A 16,859-nucleotide genomic window follows, 5' to 3' on the forward strand; every position below is an offset into this window, starting at 1 on the left:
TCATATGTCGAGGCGCTACTGTAATTGCAAATGGAATTTTAGCATTGATTGCTGTGACTGCATTAAGACATTGGTGAAACTGAATCAGGAGTACTGCATACAATTTTAGTCCCCTTACTTGAGGAGGGATGAGTTGTGTTAGAGGCAGTTCAAAGGAGGTTCATTGGATTGATTCCAGAAATAAGAAGCTTGTCTTATGAAGAGACATTCAGTAGATGAGGTCTACAATTTCTGGAATTTAGAACAATGACAGAAGATCTAATTAAAGTATATAAGATGCCAAAGAGGATTGACAAAGTAGACATTGAAAGGATACTTCCTCATGTGGGCAATATAGAACATAAGTCATAGTTTAAGGATAAAGGGTAGCAGATTTAAAACAGAGAGATAGGGAAAGTTTCTCCCAAAGGTTTGTGAATCTGTGGAGCTCACTACCCCAGAATGTGGAGGCTGCTGGGATACTGAGTAAATTTAAGGAGGAAGTAGACAGAGTTGTAATTAGTAATGGGTTGAAATGTTATGGAGAAGTACAGGAGTAGCATTACATACAGGAAAGTAAAGTTGAGGCCATGACAAGATAGTGTATCAAACAGTGAAGCAGGCTGAATTGCTCCTGCTCCTGCTCCTGGTCCTAGTTGTTATGCTCTTATGTTCTTTCAGCCTCAACATTAGCTTGTGGGGTATCTGGGTGAAATAGTCATGTTGACAAACCCATGGGATTCTGTGAACTGCTTGAAACATTCATTAGCAAACTATGGGACTTTACCTGAGATAACTGGATGTGCAAAGTTGTATTAGCAGAACTTCTTTTAGAATGACAGCTACTAAGGGGGATCATGTGGACATCCAACCTCAATCTGAAATAACAGTTAATTACTGTAAGAAATGTCTTCCCCTTGAATTCCAAAAGATTTTGTCTAAACTTTTCACAAGCCTAAATTGTAGTAAATAATTGTTTTTTAATGCCTTGGTCCATCCAGTTTCATTCCTTTTATTAGACTTTGTCGCAGTTGTTTCCAACCAATTGGCTTGCAAGGCCATTTCAGAGGGCATTTAAAAGTCAACCACATTGCTGTGGATCTGCAGTCAAGTGTGGGCCAGACCAGTTGAGGATGAAATGCATTTATACCTCAAAGTATTACCTTAGAATAGGATTATTGTAACACTTTCTAGCCATCCTTTGATGCAGTACACATGGATTTGAGCACTTTTTTTACATACTTCTTGAGCCTTTAATTTCATTCAACCCGTATGTTGTTGCAGGTGGATATTTTGTGGTCAATGAAGTATAGGTCTCCACATTGTCAACAAAATGTATGTCATTTTGATATGGCTTTTCAAAAGGAATATGGGACAATGCGACTGCCATGATTTGATGTATTTGGTGATAACACCAAATCACCTGAATTTCTAACAAAATCTCTGTACTCTTGGCAATTTTTTGCTAGTTTTTTAGGTAAAGTCACCATAGTCTTACCAGCCTACAGGACTGCTCTTTCACATGGTAGAGACAACTGCTGGTGATTTTTCCCGGGGATTACCACACACGTCAGAAAAGGAGAAGGAGGTCTCTTCATGGTAACCCCAGACAGTGTGGAAACTGAGCCCATACTGCTGGCATCTCTCTGCATCACAAACCAGCCATTCAGCCAACAAAGCTAATTTAACAGCTTACCCATTTTGTAGCATTCAAAGTAAACAATGGTTTGTGACAGGTCTCGGTTGTGAAGTTTAAATCTAAAACATAGCCTGAAAACTTCTTACAAGGCTAACGAGCAGTTAATACATCTTTTTCAATGCCTTGGTCGATCCAATTTCATTCCTTTCTTCAAACTTTGTTCTGGTTATACAGAACCAAATGGCTTACTTGGCCATTTCCTGCTGTGGATCTGCAGTTAATGTAGGCCAGAGCAGGTTTCCTTCCCTCAAGATCAATGGAAAGCCCTTTTTTTAAATGACAATTGACAATACTGCCAGGGTAATTATTAGATTAGCTTTTAATGCCAGATTTATTAAGTGAGTTGAAATTCTATGAAGAATAGTCTCAGCTTCTGGTTTGCTTGGTCCAGTAACAATATGTTCTATTTCTCTTTGTGGCCACACTAGATATTTTTAAAAATCAAATTGGTTGAGGGATACATTTAGATCAGGGCAACGGAATTCCTGCGGTCACCTTCAAAGTCGAGTGAAGAGATTGTTTATACATTCCTGAGATGCATGCACATCGGGTAAATACCTAAAACAGAAGCATGATTAGACAGTTGGTACAGACGCCATTTTAAGTTTTACTCTGTGTAACACAGACTGTGAACAACCATTTTAGATAAAATCCTCAGGAACAGCTCCGAAAAATATCAAACAGGGTTCTTAGCCAAAGGGAACGTGAGAAGGTATTTAGAAACCAACAGCTGTACTAGCAAAAGATTGCAGGCAATCTGCAAGCACCATAACTGTGGAACTACTGAGGAATAGAAATATCCTCTCTCTCCCAAATCCTGCTGACATGCTCAGTCCGTCTAAGGGAGCAATCTCTAATAACTTGAGGATAGAAGTTATTGCAGATGCTAAATTCTGTCTTAGATGATCCAATCACTCCAATGTGAGCAAGAATCTTCAAGCAAGTAACTAATAGACGGATCTTACTTCGACCTTTGCAAGTATCTTCATTCCTTACTTACTTATCATTTTTTAAGCTACTATCCTTGTCACTATTACTTGTATAATCATAGCAATAAACTAACCTTTATCTTGTTTATGCACATAGTTGTGCTGCTGGATATTTTTAAATTGAAATCTAAACGGGAGCTTAAAAGAGACAACATGAAATCTCAGTACACCAATCAACCTGAGGACATGCTTAGTGTGGTCCTGGCAATTTACCTTCATTAGGTTGTTAGAGATTGTGGGAGGTAAACAGAGGTCAAAGAATTATTTCTTTTTCCCCTAAGGGCTCCTCTTCAAATTTTCTTGATTTGATTTTCAGCAGTTACCACTTTGGTTTGCAGGTGCTCCTTTTTCATTTTCACTATCTCCTTAATTAGGTGATGAGTCACATAATAGCACCACCTTTCCGCATGAGGGATTTGGACTGACACAGAGGGAAATTCGAAGAAGACACCAATATCCTCAAAAATCTTCACTGCTCCATTAAATGTAAAGTCACAACATGCAAAGAAAGTATTAATTTCTGAGACGATACAGAATGTAAATTAGTACAACATAATATGCATAAATGAAGCCAGAATGCATTTCCTAAAAAAAAAGACCTTATATACAAAATGAAGCCCCGAAACAACACTAGCTGACAAAAGCACAGTTTAAATGGCTGTATAGAAACACAGGCATAGAAACGAGGATCTGGAATTGGCCATTTAGTCCTTTGTGCCTGCTCCGCCATTCATTTTAATCAAATGATCAGATGTGTGCCCACAGCCTGAAATTGTAACATTTCTAAAAATAAAGGGCTATTGCTTTTGTTTTGTGAAAAAGCAGATGCAATAAAATCTCGTGTGGAAATTTTTAACAAGCTGCTTATCTATATCTGACACTTCAAGGAATTCTCACCCTTTAAAAGATCATCACTGAACTATAAACGTGGGAAAAATGCCACTTTGCACTTGATTAGATCTTGTTAAGGGTCAACTGTGGAAAATTGTTCAAAACACTTACAACATTACTAGCTATGTAGCAGTAATGTTGACTATTAATGCCATCTAAACATAACGGCAATTACTCCTTCAATGCACAAATGTTATATGAACCCTAATAGAAAATAATATTAATGCACACTTTCAATGAAATGAAAATGTTACTTTAGTTCTTATGCAAATAAACACCACGGCCACAGGACTATAAATAATGAAAGAGTGAATGGCTGGCACTTGAGAGATGTGGGCATTGGAGCTATAACTGATAGAAACCCTGATTTCCCTGGAATATTCATTGCACCCTTGATCTTCCTATTTCAAACTTAGACCAAAATGTATTGAAAAGCAACCTGAAAATGTCATGTGAGCTTATTGGTGAATCATGAACGACAGAATCATTCCAATCACATTCTACTATAAAAGAATAGAACATACTCCATTGCTCAGAGTGAGACTTGGCAGGGACCAGTAAGAGCAATGTTTGAAATCACTTTAAATCATTTAAAGCTTCTGTTTATTTTTGCTACAATTTACTGAAAGTTGCTGCAGTTCAATACAGTGTTCCATTTTCATGTCTCAGGCACCAAATGTCTTTACTCTTCAGCTTTTCTTCCAGGATAATGCAGAATACACAAATGACCATAAGACCATAAGATCATAAGATCATAAGACATAGGAGTGGAAGTAAGACCATTCGGCCCAGCGAGTCCACTCCACCTCTCTCAGAACTCTAGGATGTATCCCATCAGGGCCAGGAGATTTATCAATTTTTAGGAAATGGCTGATGGGCATTTCAACTCCATTTACCCGCATTCTCCCCGTAGCCCTTAATTTCTCAAGACAACAAGAATCTATCAATCTCTGCCTTGAAGACATTTAGCATCCCGGCCTCCACTGTACTCTGCGGCAATGAATTCCACAGGCCCACCACACTCTGGCTGAAGAAATGTCTCTGCATTTCTGTTCTGAATTTACCCCCTCTAATTATAAGGCTGTGTCCACGGGTCCTAGTCTCCTCACCTAACGGAAACAATTTCCTAGCGTCCACCCTTTCCAAGCCATGTATTATCTTGTACGTCTCTATTAAGTCTCCCCTTAATCTTCTAAACTCCAATGAATACCATCCCAGGATCCTCAGCCGTTCCTCATATGTGAGACCAACCATTCCAGGGATCATCCGTGTGAATCTCCGCTGGACACGTTCCAGTGCCAGTATGTCCTTCCTGAGGTGTGGGGACCAAAACTGGACACAGTACTCCAAATGGGGCCTAACCAAAGCTTTATAAAGTCTCAGCAGCACAACGGTGCTTTTATATTCCAACCCTCTTGAGATAAGTGACAACATTGCATTCGCTTTCTTAATCACAGACTCAACCTGCATGTTGACCTTTAGAGAATCCTCGACTAGCACTCCCAGATCCCTTTGTACTTTGGCTTTATGAATTTTCTCACCATTTAAAAAGTAGTCTGTGCTTTTATTCTTTTTGCCAAAGTGCAAGACCTCGCATTTGTTCACGTTGAATTCCATCAGCCATTTCCTGGACCACTCTCCCAAACTGTCCAGATCCTTCTGTAGCCTCCCCACTTCCTCAGTACTACCTGCCTGTCCACCTAACTTCGTATCATCCGCAAACTTCGCTAGAATTTCCCCAGTCCCTTCATCCAGATCATTAATATATAATGCGAACAGCTGTGGCCCCAACACTGAACCCTGCAGGACACCGCTCGTCACTGGCTGCCATTCCGAAAAAGAACCTTTTATCCCAACTCTCTGCCTTCTGTCAGACAGCCAATCCTCAATCCATCCCAGTAGCTCACCTCGAACACCATGGGCCCTCACCTTGCTCAGCAGCCTCCCGTGTGGCACCTTATCAAAGGCCTTTTGGAAGTCTAGATAGACCACATCCACTGGGTTTCCCTGGTCTAACCTACTTGTCACCTCTTCAAAGAATACCAACAGGTTTGTCAGGCATGACCTCCCCTTACTAAATCCATGTTGACTTGTTCTAATCAGACTCTGCTCTTCTAAGAATTTAGAAACCTCATCCTTAATGATGGATTCTAGAATTTTACCAACAACTGAGGTTAGGCTAATTGGCCTATAATTTTCCATCTTTTGTCTTGATCCTTTCTTGAACAATGGGGTTAGAACAGTGATCTTCCAATCAACCGGGACTTTCCCTGATTCCAATGACTCTTGAAAGATCTCAACCAATGCCTCCACTATTTCCTCAGCCACCTCTCTCAGAACTCTAGGATGTATCCCATCGGGGCCAGGAGATTTATCAATTTTAAGACTTTTTAGCTTTTCTAGCACTATCTCTTTTGTAATGACAACCATACTCAACTCAGTCCCCTGACTCCCTTTAATTGTTGGGATATTACTCATGTCTTCCACTGTGAAAACTGACGCAAAGTACTTGTTAAGTTCTCCTGTTATTTCCTTATCTCCCATCACTAGGCTCCCAGCATCAGTTTGAAGTGGCCCAATGTCTACTTTTGCCTGTCGTTTGTTTCTTATGTATCGAAAGAAACTTTTACTATCATTTCTAATATTACTGGCTAGCCTACCTTCATATTTGATCCTCTCCTTTCTTATTACTCTCTTTGTTATCCTCTGTTTGTTTTTGTAGCCTTCCCAATCTTCTGATTTCCCACTGTTCTTGGCCACTTTATAGGATCTCTCTTTTTTCTTTAATACATTTCCTGACTTCCTTTGTCAGCCATGGCTGTCTAATCCCTCCCTGGATAATCTTTCTTTTCTTGGGGATAATCTTCCTCAATTATACCCACAAACCCCTGCCATTTTTGCTCTACTGTCTTCCTCGCTAGCCTCTGCTTCCAGTCTATTTTTGTCAGTTCCTCTCTCATGCCCTCATAATTACCTTTATTTAACTGTAACACCATTACATCCGATTTTGCCTTCTCTCTTTCAAACTCCAGACTGAACTCTACCATATTATGATCGCTGCTTCCTAAGGGTTCACTTACTTTAAGATCTTGTATAAAGTCTGGTTCATTGCAAAGCACTAGGTCCAGAATAGCCTGCTCCCTTGTGGGCTCCATGACAAGCTGTTCCAAAAAGCCATCCTGTAAGCATTCCATGAATTCCCTTTCTTTGGATCCACTGGCAACATTATTTACCCAGTCCACCTGCATATTGAAGTCTCCCACGATCACTGTGACCTTGCCTTTCTGACATGCCTTCTCTATTTCCCGGTACATGTTGCGTCCCTGGTCCTGACTACTGTTAGGAGGTCTGTACACAACTCCAATTATGGTTTTTTTGCCTTTGTGTTTCCGCAATTCCACGCACACAGACTCCACATCATCTGACGCTATGTCATTCAGTGCCATAGATTTAATTTTGTTCTTAACTAACAAGGCAACCCCATCCCCTCTGCCGACCTCCCTGTCTTTTCGATAAGTTGAAAATCCTTGGAGGTTTAACTGCCAGTCCTGACCTCCCTGTAACCAAGTCTCTGTGATGCCTACCACATCATAATCATTCACTATGATCTGTGCCATTAGTTCATCTGCTTTGTTATGATTGCTACGAGCATTCAGGTAAAGTGCCTTAATGCTAACTTTCTTATCATTAGAGACATTGGAAGTCATATGATGTCCTAAGTTATCCTTGCTTTTTTTTGCATTCCCAGTCTGCCTCAATTTTAAATCCGCCTGGACACATGCTATCCTGCTGCTTATCTTTCCATTTAACACCATACTCCCTGTAGCTTTCACTTTCCCTTCCCCCAAACTCAGAAGTTTAAGGTCCTACTGACCACCCTATTTATCCTCTTCGCTAGAACATTGGTACCTAATCAGTTCAGGTGGAGACTGTCCCAATGGTACAGATCCCCCCGTTCCAAAACTGATGCCAATGCCCCATGAAGTGGAATCCCTCTTTCCCACACCAATCCCTTAGCTATGTGTTTACTTGCCTAATTTTCTTGTCCCTATGCTAATTGGCACGTGGCTCGGGCAGTTATCCGGAGATTATGACCCTTGAGGACCTGTGCTTCAATTTCCTGCCTAGTCCTTCGTAATCCCCAAACAGGTCCTCCACCCAAGTCTTGCCTATGTTGTTAGTCCCAACGTAAACCACAACAACTGGATCCTCCCCCTCCCGCTCCAATATCCTTTCAAGCCGGTCGGAGATGTCCCGCACCCTGGCTCCGGGCAGGCAACACACCATGCGAGACTCCCGATCCGGCTTGCAAAGGATACTATCTGTCCCCCTAATTATAGAATCCCCTATAACCACTACTTGTCTATTAACTCCCCCCTCTTGAATGGCCTTTTGCACCATGGTGCCTTGGTCAGTTGGCTCATCCTGTCCAGAGCCCTTTTCCTCATCCGAACAGGGAGCAAGAATCTCGTACCTGTTGGACAAGGTCAAGGGCTGAGGCTCCTCCACTCCTGAACTCAGGTTCCCCCTACCTGCCTCACTTACAGTCAGGGAGACTCCCAATGCTTGGGAGAAGACCTAATGCAACTTTTCCAGTTTGTGAACACCAGTGAAAACAGTTAAAGTCTAAAAGGTAATGTCATCTTAGCATTTTGGATGGTAAAATAACAGCATTTTCATTGAAACTTAAACTGTGAAGAATGCAGTGAATGTAACATGTTAATATTTTGAAACTTGAAGTTCAAAATAGAACTGTGTGGTGTTCACTTATTGATAAAGCAAGTTCATTTAATTCCTGGAGAGTTGACTATCGATATGGTTTCACGGTCATCATTAGATTTTTAATTCCAGATGTTTATTGATCTGCCATGGTAGGATTTGAATCCAGTCCTCAGAATCTCAGATTAATAGTCTTGCAATAGTACCACTTGAATACCATCAGACCATTTTTTGAAGAACCGTTCAGCAGAGTGTTATTACAATGTGTAGAAACACTACTGTAAACAAAAGTGGGACACCAAAATACCTTTTCAGTTATGGATATGGCAACCCAATTTCCAGAAGCTACCTTTTGTGTTGAGGACAACTACGGGTAAAATATTAGCGGGTAAAATAGCTCAATTTTTTTTTTACTCATAATGGACTACTAATAGAAATACACTCAAAGTTCAATTTTATGTCTGAAACTTTTCAGGGTATTTCAGGTACAAGTGATCATAATTCTCTAAGTTTTAAATTACTTATGTATAAAGATAGTCCTCAGGTGAAAGTACTAAACTGGGGGAAGTACTAACTAGGGCAATATTATGCAGGAACTGGGGAATGTAGATTGGGGCCGCTGTTTGAGGGTAGATTCATATCTGTCATCTGGAAATCTTTTAAAGGCCAGTTGATTAGAGTTGGGGACCAGCATATTCCTGTGAAAGCAAAGGATAATGATGGTAAGATTCGGGAACCTTGGATGACGAGAGAAATTATGAGCTTAGTTGAAAAGGAAAAGGAGGCACATGTAAGGTTTAGCAAAATGAAGATAGAGCAGCTAAGGAACATAAAGAAAGTAGGAAAGAACTTAAATAAGGAGTTAGATGGGCTAAAAGAGATCATGAAATTACCTTGGCAAATAGGATTAAGAAAAATCCCAAGACTTTTTGATGTGTGTATAACGAGCAAGAGGATAGCTAGGGAAAGGGCAGGTCCACTCAAGGATAAGGAGGAAAGTTATACATTTAGCCAGAGGAACTGGATAGGTACTTAAGAAATACTTTACATCAGTATTTTTATGCTGAATGGTAAGTCTAGGGAGGTGTATGTTGATATTCTAGGCCATGTCACAGTGGTACAGTGGTTAGCACTGCTGCCTCACAGTGCCAGAGACCTGGGTTCAATTCCCACCTCAGGCGACTGACTGTGTGGAGTCTGCACGTTCTCCCCGTGTCTGCGTGGGTTTCCTCTGGGTGCTCTGGTTTCCTCCCACAGTCCAAAGATGTGCAGATAAGGTGAATTGGCCATGCTAAATTGCCCGTAGTGTTAGGTAAGGGGTAAATGTAGGGTATGGGTGGGTTGCGCTTCGGCGGGTCGGTGTGGACTTGTTGGGACAAAGGGCCTGTTTCCACACTGTAATGTAATCTAAAAAAAAGGAAGTGTTGCTGGATGCTTTGTAAAGCATTAAAGTAGACAAGTGCACAGGTCCTATCCCAGAATACTAAAGGAGGCAAGGGAGGAAATTGATGAGGTCTTGTACGAAGTCTTTGTATCCATTTAGTCACAACGAATGTCACCAGGTTATAGTCCAACAGGTTTATTTGAAATCACATGCTGGCCTTCATAACAAGAGGGATTGAGTATAGAAGCAAAGAGGTTCTTCTGCAGCTGTACAGGGCCCTGGTGCGACCACACCTGGAGTACTGTGTGCAGTTCTGGTCTCTAAATTTGAGGAAAGACATTCTGGCTGTTGAGGGAGTGCAGCGTAGGTTCACGAGGTCAATTCCTGGAATGGCGGGACTACCTTATGCTGAAGGACTGGAGTGACTGGGCTTGTATACCCTTGAGTTTAGAAGACTGAGAGGGGATCTGATTGAGACATATAAGATTATTAAAGGATTGGATACTCTGGAGGCAGGAAACATGTTTCCGCTGATGGGTGAGTGCCGAACCAGAGGACACAGCTTACAAATACGGGGTCGACCATGTAGGACAGAGTTGAGGAGAAACTTCTTCACCCAAAGAATGGTGGCTGTGTGGAATGCTCTGCCCCAGAGGGCAGTGGAGGTCCAGTCTCTGGACTCATTTAAGAAAGAGTTGGATAGAGCTCTCAAGGATAGTGGAATCAAAGGTTATGGAGAGAAGGCAGGACAGGATACTGATTAAGGATGATCAGCCATGATCATATTGAATGGTGGTGCAGGCTCGAAGGGCAGAATGGCCTACTCCTGCACCTATTGTCTATTGTCTATCATCTATATTGTTTACCAGGATGTTGCTTGATTTGAAGGGTATTATCTATGAGGAGAGATTGGACAAACTTCGAGTAGTTTCCGTATAGACTACAAAACAAATGCAATAATTAAAAACAGATTCACACACAATTCCTAGGTTATAAGGTTGTATCAGTTAGGTATTAGAAATGATTAGTATTAGGTATTATAGTCCAACAAGTTTAGTCAGCAGAAAATTTACTGGTAGAGTGGAATGCAAGTCCCAGGACAGTGTGGCATAGGGTGAGTATTGTCATTACTGTACTCCCTCATGATTTTGATGAAAGATAACTGCAACACTATGAACTGAATGTGGTTAATGGGAAAAAGGGCCAGTATCAAATTGAAGGACAAAACATGGCAATGTGGTAACAATTAGCAGTAAATAAGTGTATTGGAAAAGTTTTAAAAACCAACAAAGGATGACCAAAAATATTAAAGAACAATAAAAACTGAGGGCAGACTAGAAAGTAACATGGAAGCAAAAAAAATGAAAATGTACAGTCAAAGATTTTTTAAGTACATAAAAAGGTTGTGAGGGGCCACAGTCAACATGGGCTCTTACAGAATAAGGCTGGGGATATAATAATGGGAACCAAGAAATGGCAGAGCAGTTAAAAAATACCTGGCATAGTTTTCATGGTATAGAACTCTAATAGCATTCCAAAAATACTAAATAATGAAGAAGCTTCAATATAATTTTTGTACGATGGAAGTCAGAACTGCACACTGTATTGGAAGAATAGTGTCAAGCAAGGTTCAATATGAATTTATATTAACTCACTACTTTTATATTTTGTTCATCTGGAAATGAGTCCCAAGATTAAACTTTATTCTCTTCAATAACTTTATCAATATGATAGTTATTTTTAGTGATGTATGTATCTGTATTGCCAACTATAAGGAGGAATTTCTTCTCTCAGAGGGTAGTGAATCTTTGATAATCTTTACCATAGTGGGTTGTAGATGTTGGTCGTTAAGTATATTCAAGGCTGAATCAGACAGAGTTTCAATCATTAAGAGAATCAAAATTTATGGGGAAAATGCAGCAAAGTGGAACTGAAGATTATCAGATCAGTCACAATCTCACTGAATGATGATGCATACTCAATGACTGAATTGACTACTTCTGCTCCAACATCTTATAGTTTTCTATCTTTGCACCCACTCTTGTTTAATTTCTTAACTTGCAAAGAATAAATGCACTTCGCATTCCTCCCACCAAAATAAACAAACTCTCACACTGCCATCTTGACGTACATTATTAACTATCTAAGCACTTTTCAAGACTATTTAAGTCTTCTCATATTTTGGTCTCTACATTGTTAATTGTACCACTAATTTGGTATTATTTGCATAATTTGATAATTTAAATTTATTTCTGATGCAACAACAAGAAGCAAACTTGGGGATGGGATTAGTTCTCATACAAAACACCGCTGCGAGCTCAAGTGTTAAAGTGAAGTAGAAGTTCATACTTGTTGTGGTTCTGTTTGCCCAGCTGGGAATTTGTGTTGCAGCTCGGCAAACAGAACCACAACAACGAGCACCCGAACTACAAATTTTCTCACCAACTTCATATTTGTGTCTCAATAAACAAATTATCACATCGATCTTGGAAGAAGACAAGGAAACTAAATAGAAACCATAAAAAGAACCAAAAATATCGTCCCATTAAATTATTAAGCTTATCACAGGAAGATCAAACAATGTGGATCTATCAAAGTTTATTTCAAGATTTTTTTGCGTATTGTTATTTTGTAGATTCTTGCAGTTAACCTAAAGTTCCTAATGTTTGGAATTCATTAACAGCAGTGAGCCTTGGGATTTATGCATCAATTTACAAAATTATCTTGTTATTTACATTTCTAAATTACACTTTCAAGCCCGACACTCATCCATGTATGCTACAAGTCAGGTTTGACACAACGTAGTTTAATGCCATTATTTGGATTATATCGGCTAAACATCAGCAGATTCATCTGATTCTTATAAACTAAATAGTTCTCTTAATTGCATTAGTCTTTGGATGGTAGTGACACTAATAATTAATGGCATCAATAAGAATACAAAGTTAAGTGAAATAGATTCAGCAATTGTAATTAAAGGTATGATGAACTAAAAATAAAAGGTTTAATTGCAAGGGTAATTAATTTTGCAGTTTAATTTGCAATATATCTACTGGTATATTTCCAATTACCCTCTTTATATGCAGACTATTTTCATTGACAGCAGAAGCCTCTCTACTTGCTTGGATCAATTGCTACTCACTGTGAAAAGCCCTCTCTGGTCATCTGATTATTTCTTGATCCAGGTTGTCAGGGCTGCTCATGGCTGAAGTAGCACAGATGGCTGAAAGTGGTTCTCAGGTGACATAAAATGGCTGAGGAAGATTTTTAGCTGAAACAGCAGCTTCTACAGTCTGCTGTTGAGGTTCAACTCTAAGCCTGAGTAATTGTAGTTTTCACAGAAGGAGCATATCCAAGATAACAAGCCTAAGATAACAGACAAAGGGTCTTGTGAAATGCATAAAATGGAATCTGTTGAAACTGAAGCAGATGCAACTGCTTGTATAAAGCCAGTTTGATAATGTTCATATTTGAGAAATGTTGATAGAAGTCTTTCTATCAGGCTAGTCCAAAGTCTAGGATAGGCGGGAAGGTTGTGACCTGAATCAGTTAAGACTTGAGCTAATTGTAGTAAAATGTTCCAGATCAAAATTGAGATTTTAAGTATACATTAGGGGATTTAACTGCATTCCTGTGGACATTCAGTCCAAGCAGACAGAAGAAGTCACCTTTCCATTAGCAAGGGAATACAGAATAACTGTCACAGAAGTTAAGTCTGGAATGTGGTTGAATAAGATATATTGTGATGGCCCGAGGATAATTGATAAGGGGGTCTGAGATCATGGGATGACCTAAAGCTGTCCAGGATTGATCACACAGTCACACGATTGGCCATGTGTGTAATTAATTCACAATATACTTGGTTTGTAACAGTCAAAGGCAAGCTTAAAGCAAAGGTTTAAAAAGTGTAAACTTCCCTTTGTTCAGTGGAGAAGTTCCTGGATTGCCAGAAGTTTTATCTCCAACGGTATAAAACAATAAACTCTGATGCTTGAACTGAACCAGAAAGTCAAGTGATTCATTTAGTCATTCTGCCCCAAATCACGAAAAACGATAACCCTTTCATAACATAACACGAACAGATTTTTGGCATAACATCTATGGATCCTGCACCCAAAGAAATTATGACCTTTACTATCATTTTGAGAAAACTGACTAGGGGCCGATGGATCAATACAAATTCATAATATCAGACCTCTTCTTTTCCTTTAATCAGCTCCACAGCTTGCTTGAATGGGAAATAATATCCACAGCATCTTTTGCTCTGAACTAAACAGTGGGTCCATCCTTAAGTACAAATAGCATTGAAACATCAGAGCCTTTATGCAGTGTCAGTACTGAGTCAAATATTGTTAGCATATAAAATATTATTGAAAGTTCTAAATGGTAGGAGTATAATAAGGCTGTAATTTAATCTGTATAAAAGAATGTTCACTCAAGCATCCATTTTATAAGCTACATATATCATAACTTCCTTGATTAATTAGGTCCGTCAGCCATAATTCTATAAGAAATACAAACTGCAAAAAAATCTTATTATGATTTTTTTTGTAAATCACACGACAATATTATGCAATGGTGATACCACAATTGCCTCTTGCATTCTTCAAGCAATGTCATTTGTGCACTATGCTAACCCTCATTAGCACTATTTCAATCCTATTGAGACTATAAGATACATTAGAAAATAATGGATGATAAATTCTGTGTAAAAGGCTGCAATTTAATCTCAGGATTCAGTTGGCATGCATAAACCATGAAAGTGAGTATGAACCTCATGATTAAATTCCAGCCTCATTACTCAGAAAACTACCTATGAATTCTGGACATTTTAATTTATAGTACTCTTTATTCTGATATTTTGTTTTAATTCATTCAATTTACATTTTTATTTTCTCAATCTTCATTCTTAGTTTAGTTTATTGTGTATTTAGGACTCAATTTTCTTTAATACTTGGGCTAAGTTATTCTTATATTTGCCATTTATTTCACATTTTTTGAAACAAACTTCTTTCTGAATAGAATCAGAAATTCCTGATAAAGGGCTTATGCCTGACATGTTGATTCTCCTGCTCCTTGGATGCTGTCTGACCTGCAGTGCTTTTCCAGCACCACACTCTAGACTCTGATCTCCATTCTCCAGTCTTCACTTTCTCTTTCTTTCTATGTAAATTTTCTGTCTTTTAAAAAAAATGTCAATTGCTCTCTTTTTGTCACTAATTTTTCAATTTGGTTTGATGTAATTGAAGTTTATCTAAATGAAAATATGGACTAAATATGGAATGGTGTATTCTCTGAGAATTATTTAATGAAAACTCAGAACACTTTCGTTGCATCTGGATGGAATAGGTAAAAAAAGTGACTTCTGCTGAGATTTCAAAACATTTTAGTGACTAACAACAGTTAATAAAATATAAATACACTTGTGATAGTGCAACATGCTTCAATCGAATGTTGTCTGTTTTCCCCAAAATTTGAAGCTGCCCATAGGAAAATGCCTTGTTTCATTATTGATTGATTTAGTGGGTGTTCCTAACTTGGTATCCAATGATTTAGGAAAGTAAAACATAAATTTTTAAATAAAAATACGTATTCTGAAGGTAAAGGCTACCTTTTCATGCAACATAAATATTTGATTTGTATCTATGATTGTTAATGTCCTAAATGCCATTTAGCACACTTTTTAAAATAAATGGACTAAGTCCAAATGGAGCTTTGTACTCACAATCCCATCTCAACTTCCATTTGTGTAGTTATCTCAGAGATTGCACATTATATATTCCTCTTATCAGTCAAAAAAAAATTGTCATTCTGGTATATCAGTATCAATTCAATTTTAAATTATTGACATACACATACTATGTTTATGGACACAGTTCACCGCTTAGCTGGGCAACATACAAGGCAACTCTGCCACTTCCAGTTTTGTTCAAGTAACATGCCAACACAATAAAACAATCCTTGTTGTTCAAATAACATGAATAAGGTGCTCAAGACTTGTTCTCACAACAATTTATCATGGCAGTCTTTGTTATACTTTTTTTTGTATGCACTTATACATAACCCCACCCATTACTGCATATTTATAGATTAGAACTGAAGTTGCAAATAGGGACAAGTTGTTGGATTTAGTCAGACCTTACCTCTTCACTGTCATAATTTTGATGGAAATCATCCTCCAGATGGGCTCCTCTTTTAGCTGGATTTTCTGGTTCTCCATCATCCTTCATATCTACTGTCCATGTGAAACATTCTGATGAAGCTGTCTGCATCTTGCCACGAGGAGCTGACCTTGGTTGTGATGAAAATGTAAATATATCCTTCAATTTTAATTCATCATCTTTTTCATCATCTTCACTTAGAGATGCTGACCTGCTTTCATTTTCTTTCTTGTTCTCATTTATTTGTAAATGTGAAGTGTTTCTGGAACATTCTGGGTAAGATATGGACTGTTGAGAGGAAATGAATTGTAAACTGCTCTCAGAGTGGTCAGGAAAGTGCCATTGATCTGAAAAAATAAATAAAGTTGTTTTCAGAACTTACATAATTAGTTACTGCTTCCAAAGACACCGATGATTCTTAAAAAATAATTTCAAACTTTCATGTTAACAGATGTATGAATGGATGTACTGACAAGAACTCACATTTTGAGATGTTTACAGTTAGAAGACAAAAAGCACTAGTGACTAAATGCTAATTTATTACTCTGTGATTTAACACACAGAAGAGCAAAACCAAACAAATGATAGCTCGCCATTTTATGGCATAAATAAAGGACATTCAATTTATAACTGTAAAATACAGAAGTAGAGCTCTTGTGGCACATTGGTAGTGTCCCTACCTCTGTGCCATGAGGCCCAAGTTCAAATCCCACCTGCCTCAGAGATATGTGATAACATCTCCAAGCAGATTGGGTAGAAAATATTTAAAACACACAAGTTATTGCGCGAGTCAAGAAGAATCCATATTCAAGCAAATTACTGTGGCATTCTTAATTTGGCTAACATTTTGTACCAAAAACCTACCTATGATGTTTTCTAGTTGCACCCTGTATACTCAAGTAAGAATGAAATTTTTTTCAGGTTAAATTTATGGGTTGACTATTACATGGATATTACTTTTGAGGGGCTGAAATTCATGCCCATCAAAATTCATACTGTATCATTAGCAGAAGCCCAATTGATTTCAAAACAAATAC

The 16,859-nt window shown here is 38.6% G+C and overlaps 1 protein-coding gene across 4 annotated transcripts in view; it reads right to left on the reverse strand.

Moving 5' to 3' along the window:
• cfap20dc (CFAP20 domain containing) overlaps positions 1-16,859 on the reverse strand; it is a 401,364-nt gene that overhangs the window by 144,884 nt on the left and 239,621 nt on the right. For all 4 annotated transcript variants that reach the window (XM_072582429.1, XM_072582428.1, XM_072582427.1 and 1 more), the window contains exon 11: positions 15,805-16,169. In XM_072582429.1, the coding sequence (XP_072438530.1) occupies positions 15,805-16,169 (365 nt within the window). The remainder of the gene's footprint in view (positions 1-15,804; positions 16,170-16,859) is intronic.

Source organism: Chiloscyllium punctatum, chromosome 12 (genome assembly GCF_047496795.1).
Source record: "Chiloscyllium punctatum isolate Juve2018m chromosome 12, sChiPun1.3, whole genome shotgun sequence".
NCBI classification, from domain to species: Eukaryota; Metazoa; Chordata; class Chondrichthyes; order Orectolobiformes; family Hemiscylliidae; genus Chiloscyllium; species Chiloscyllium punctatum.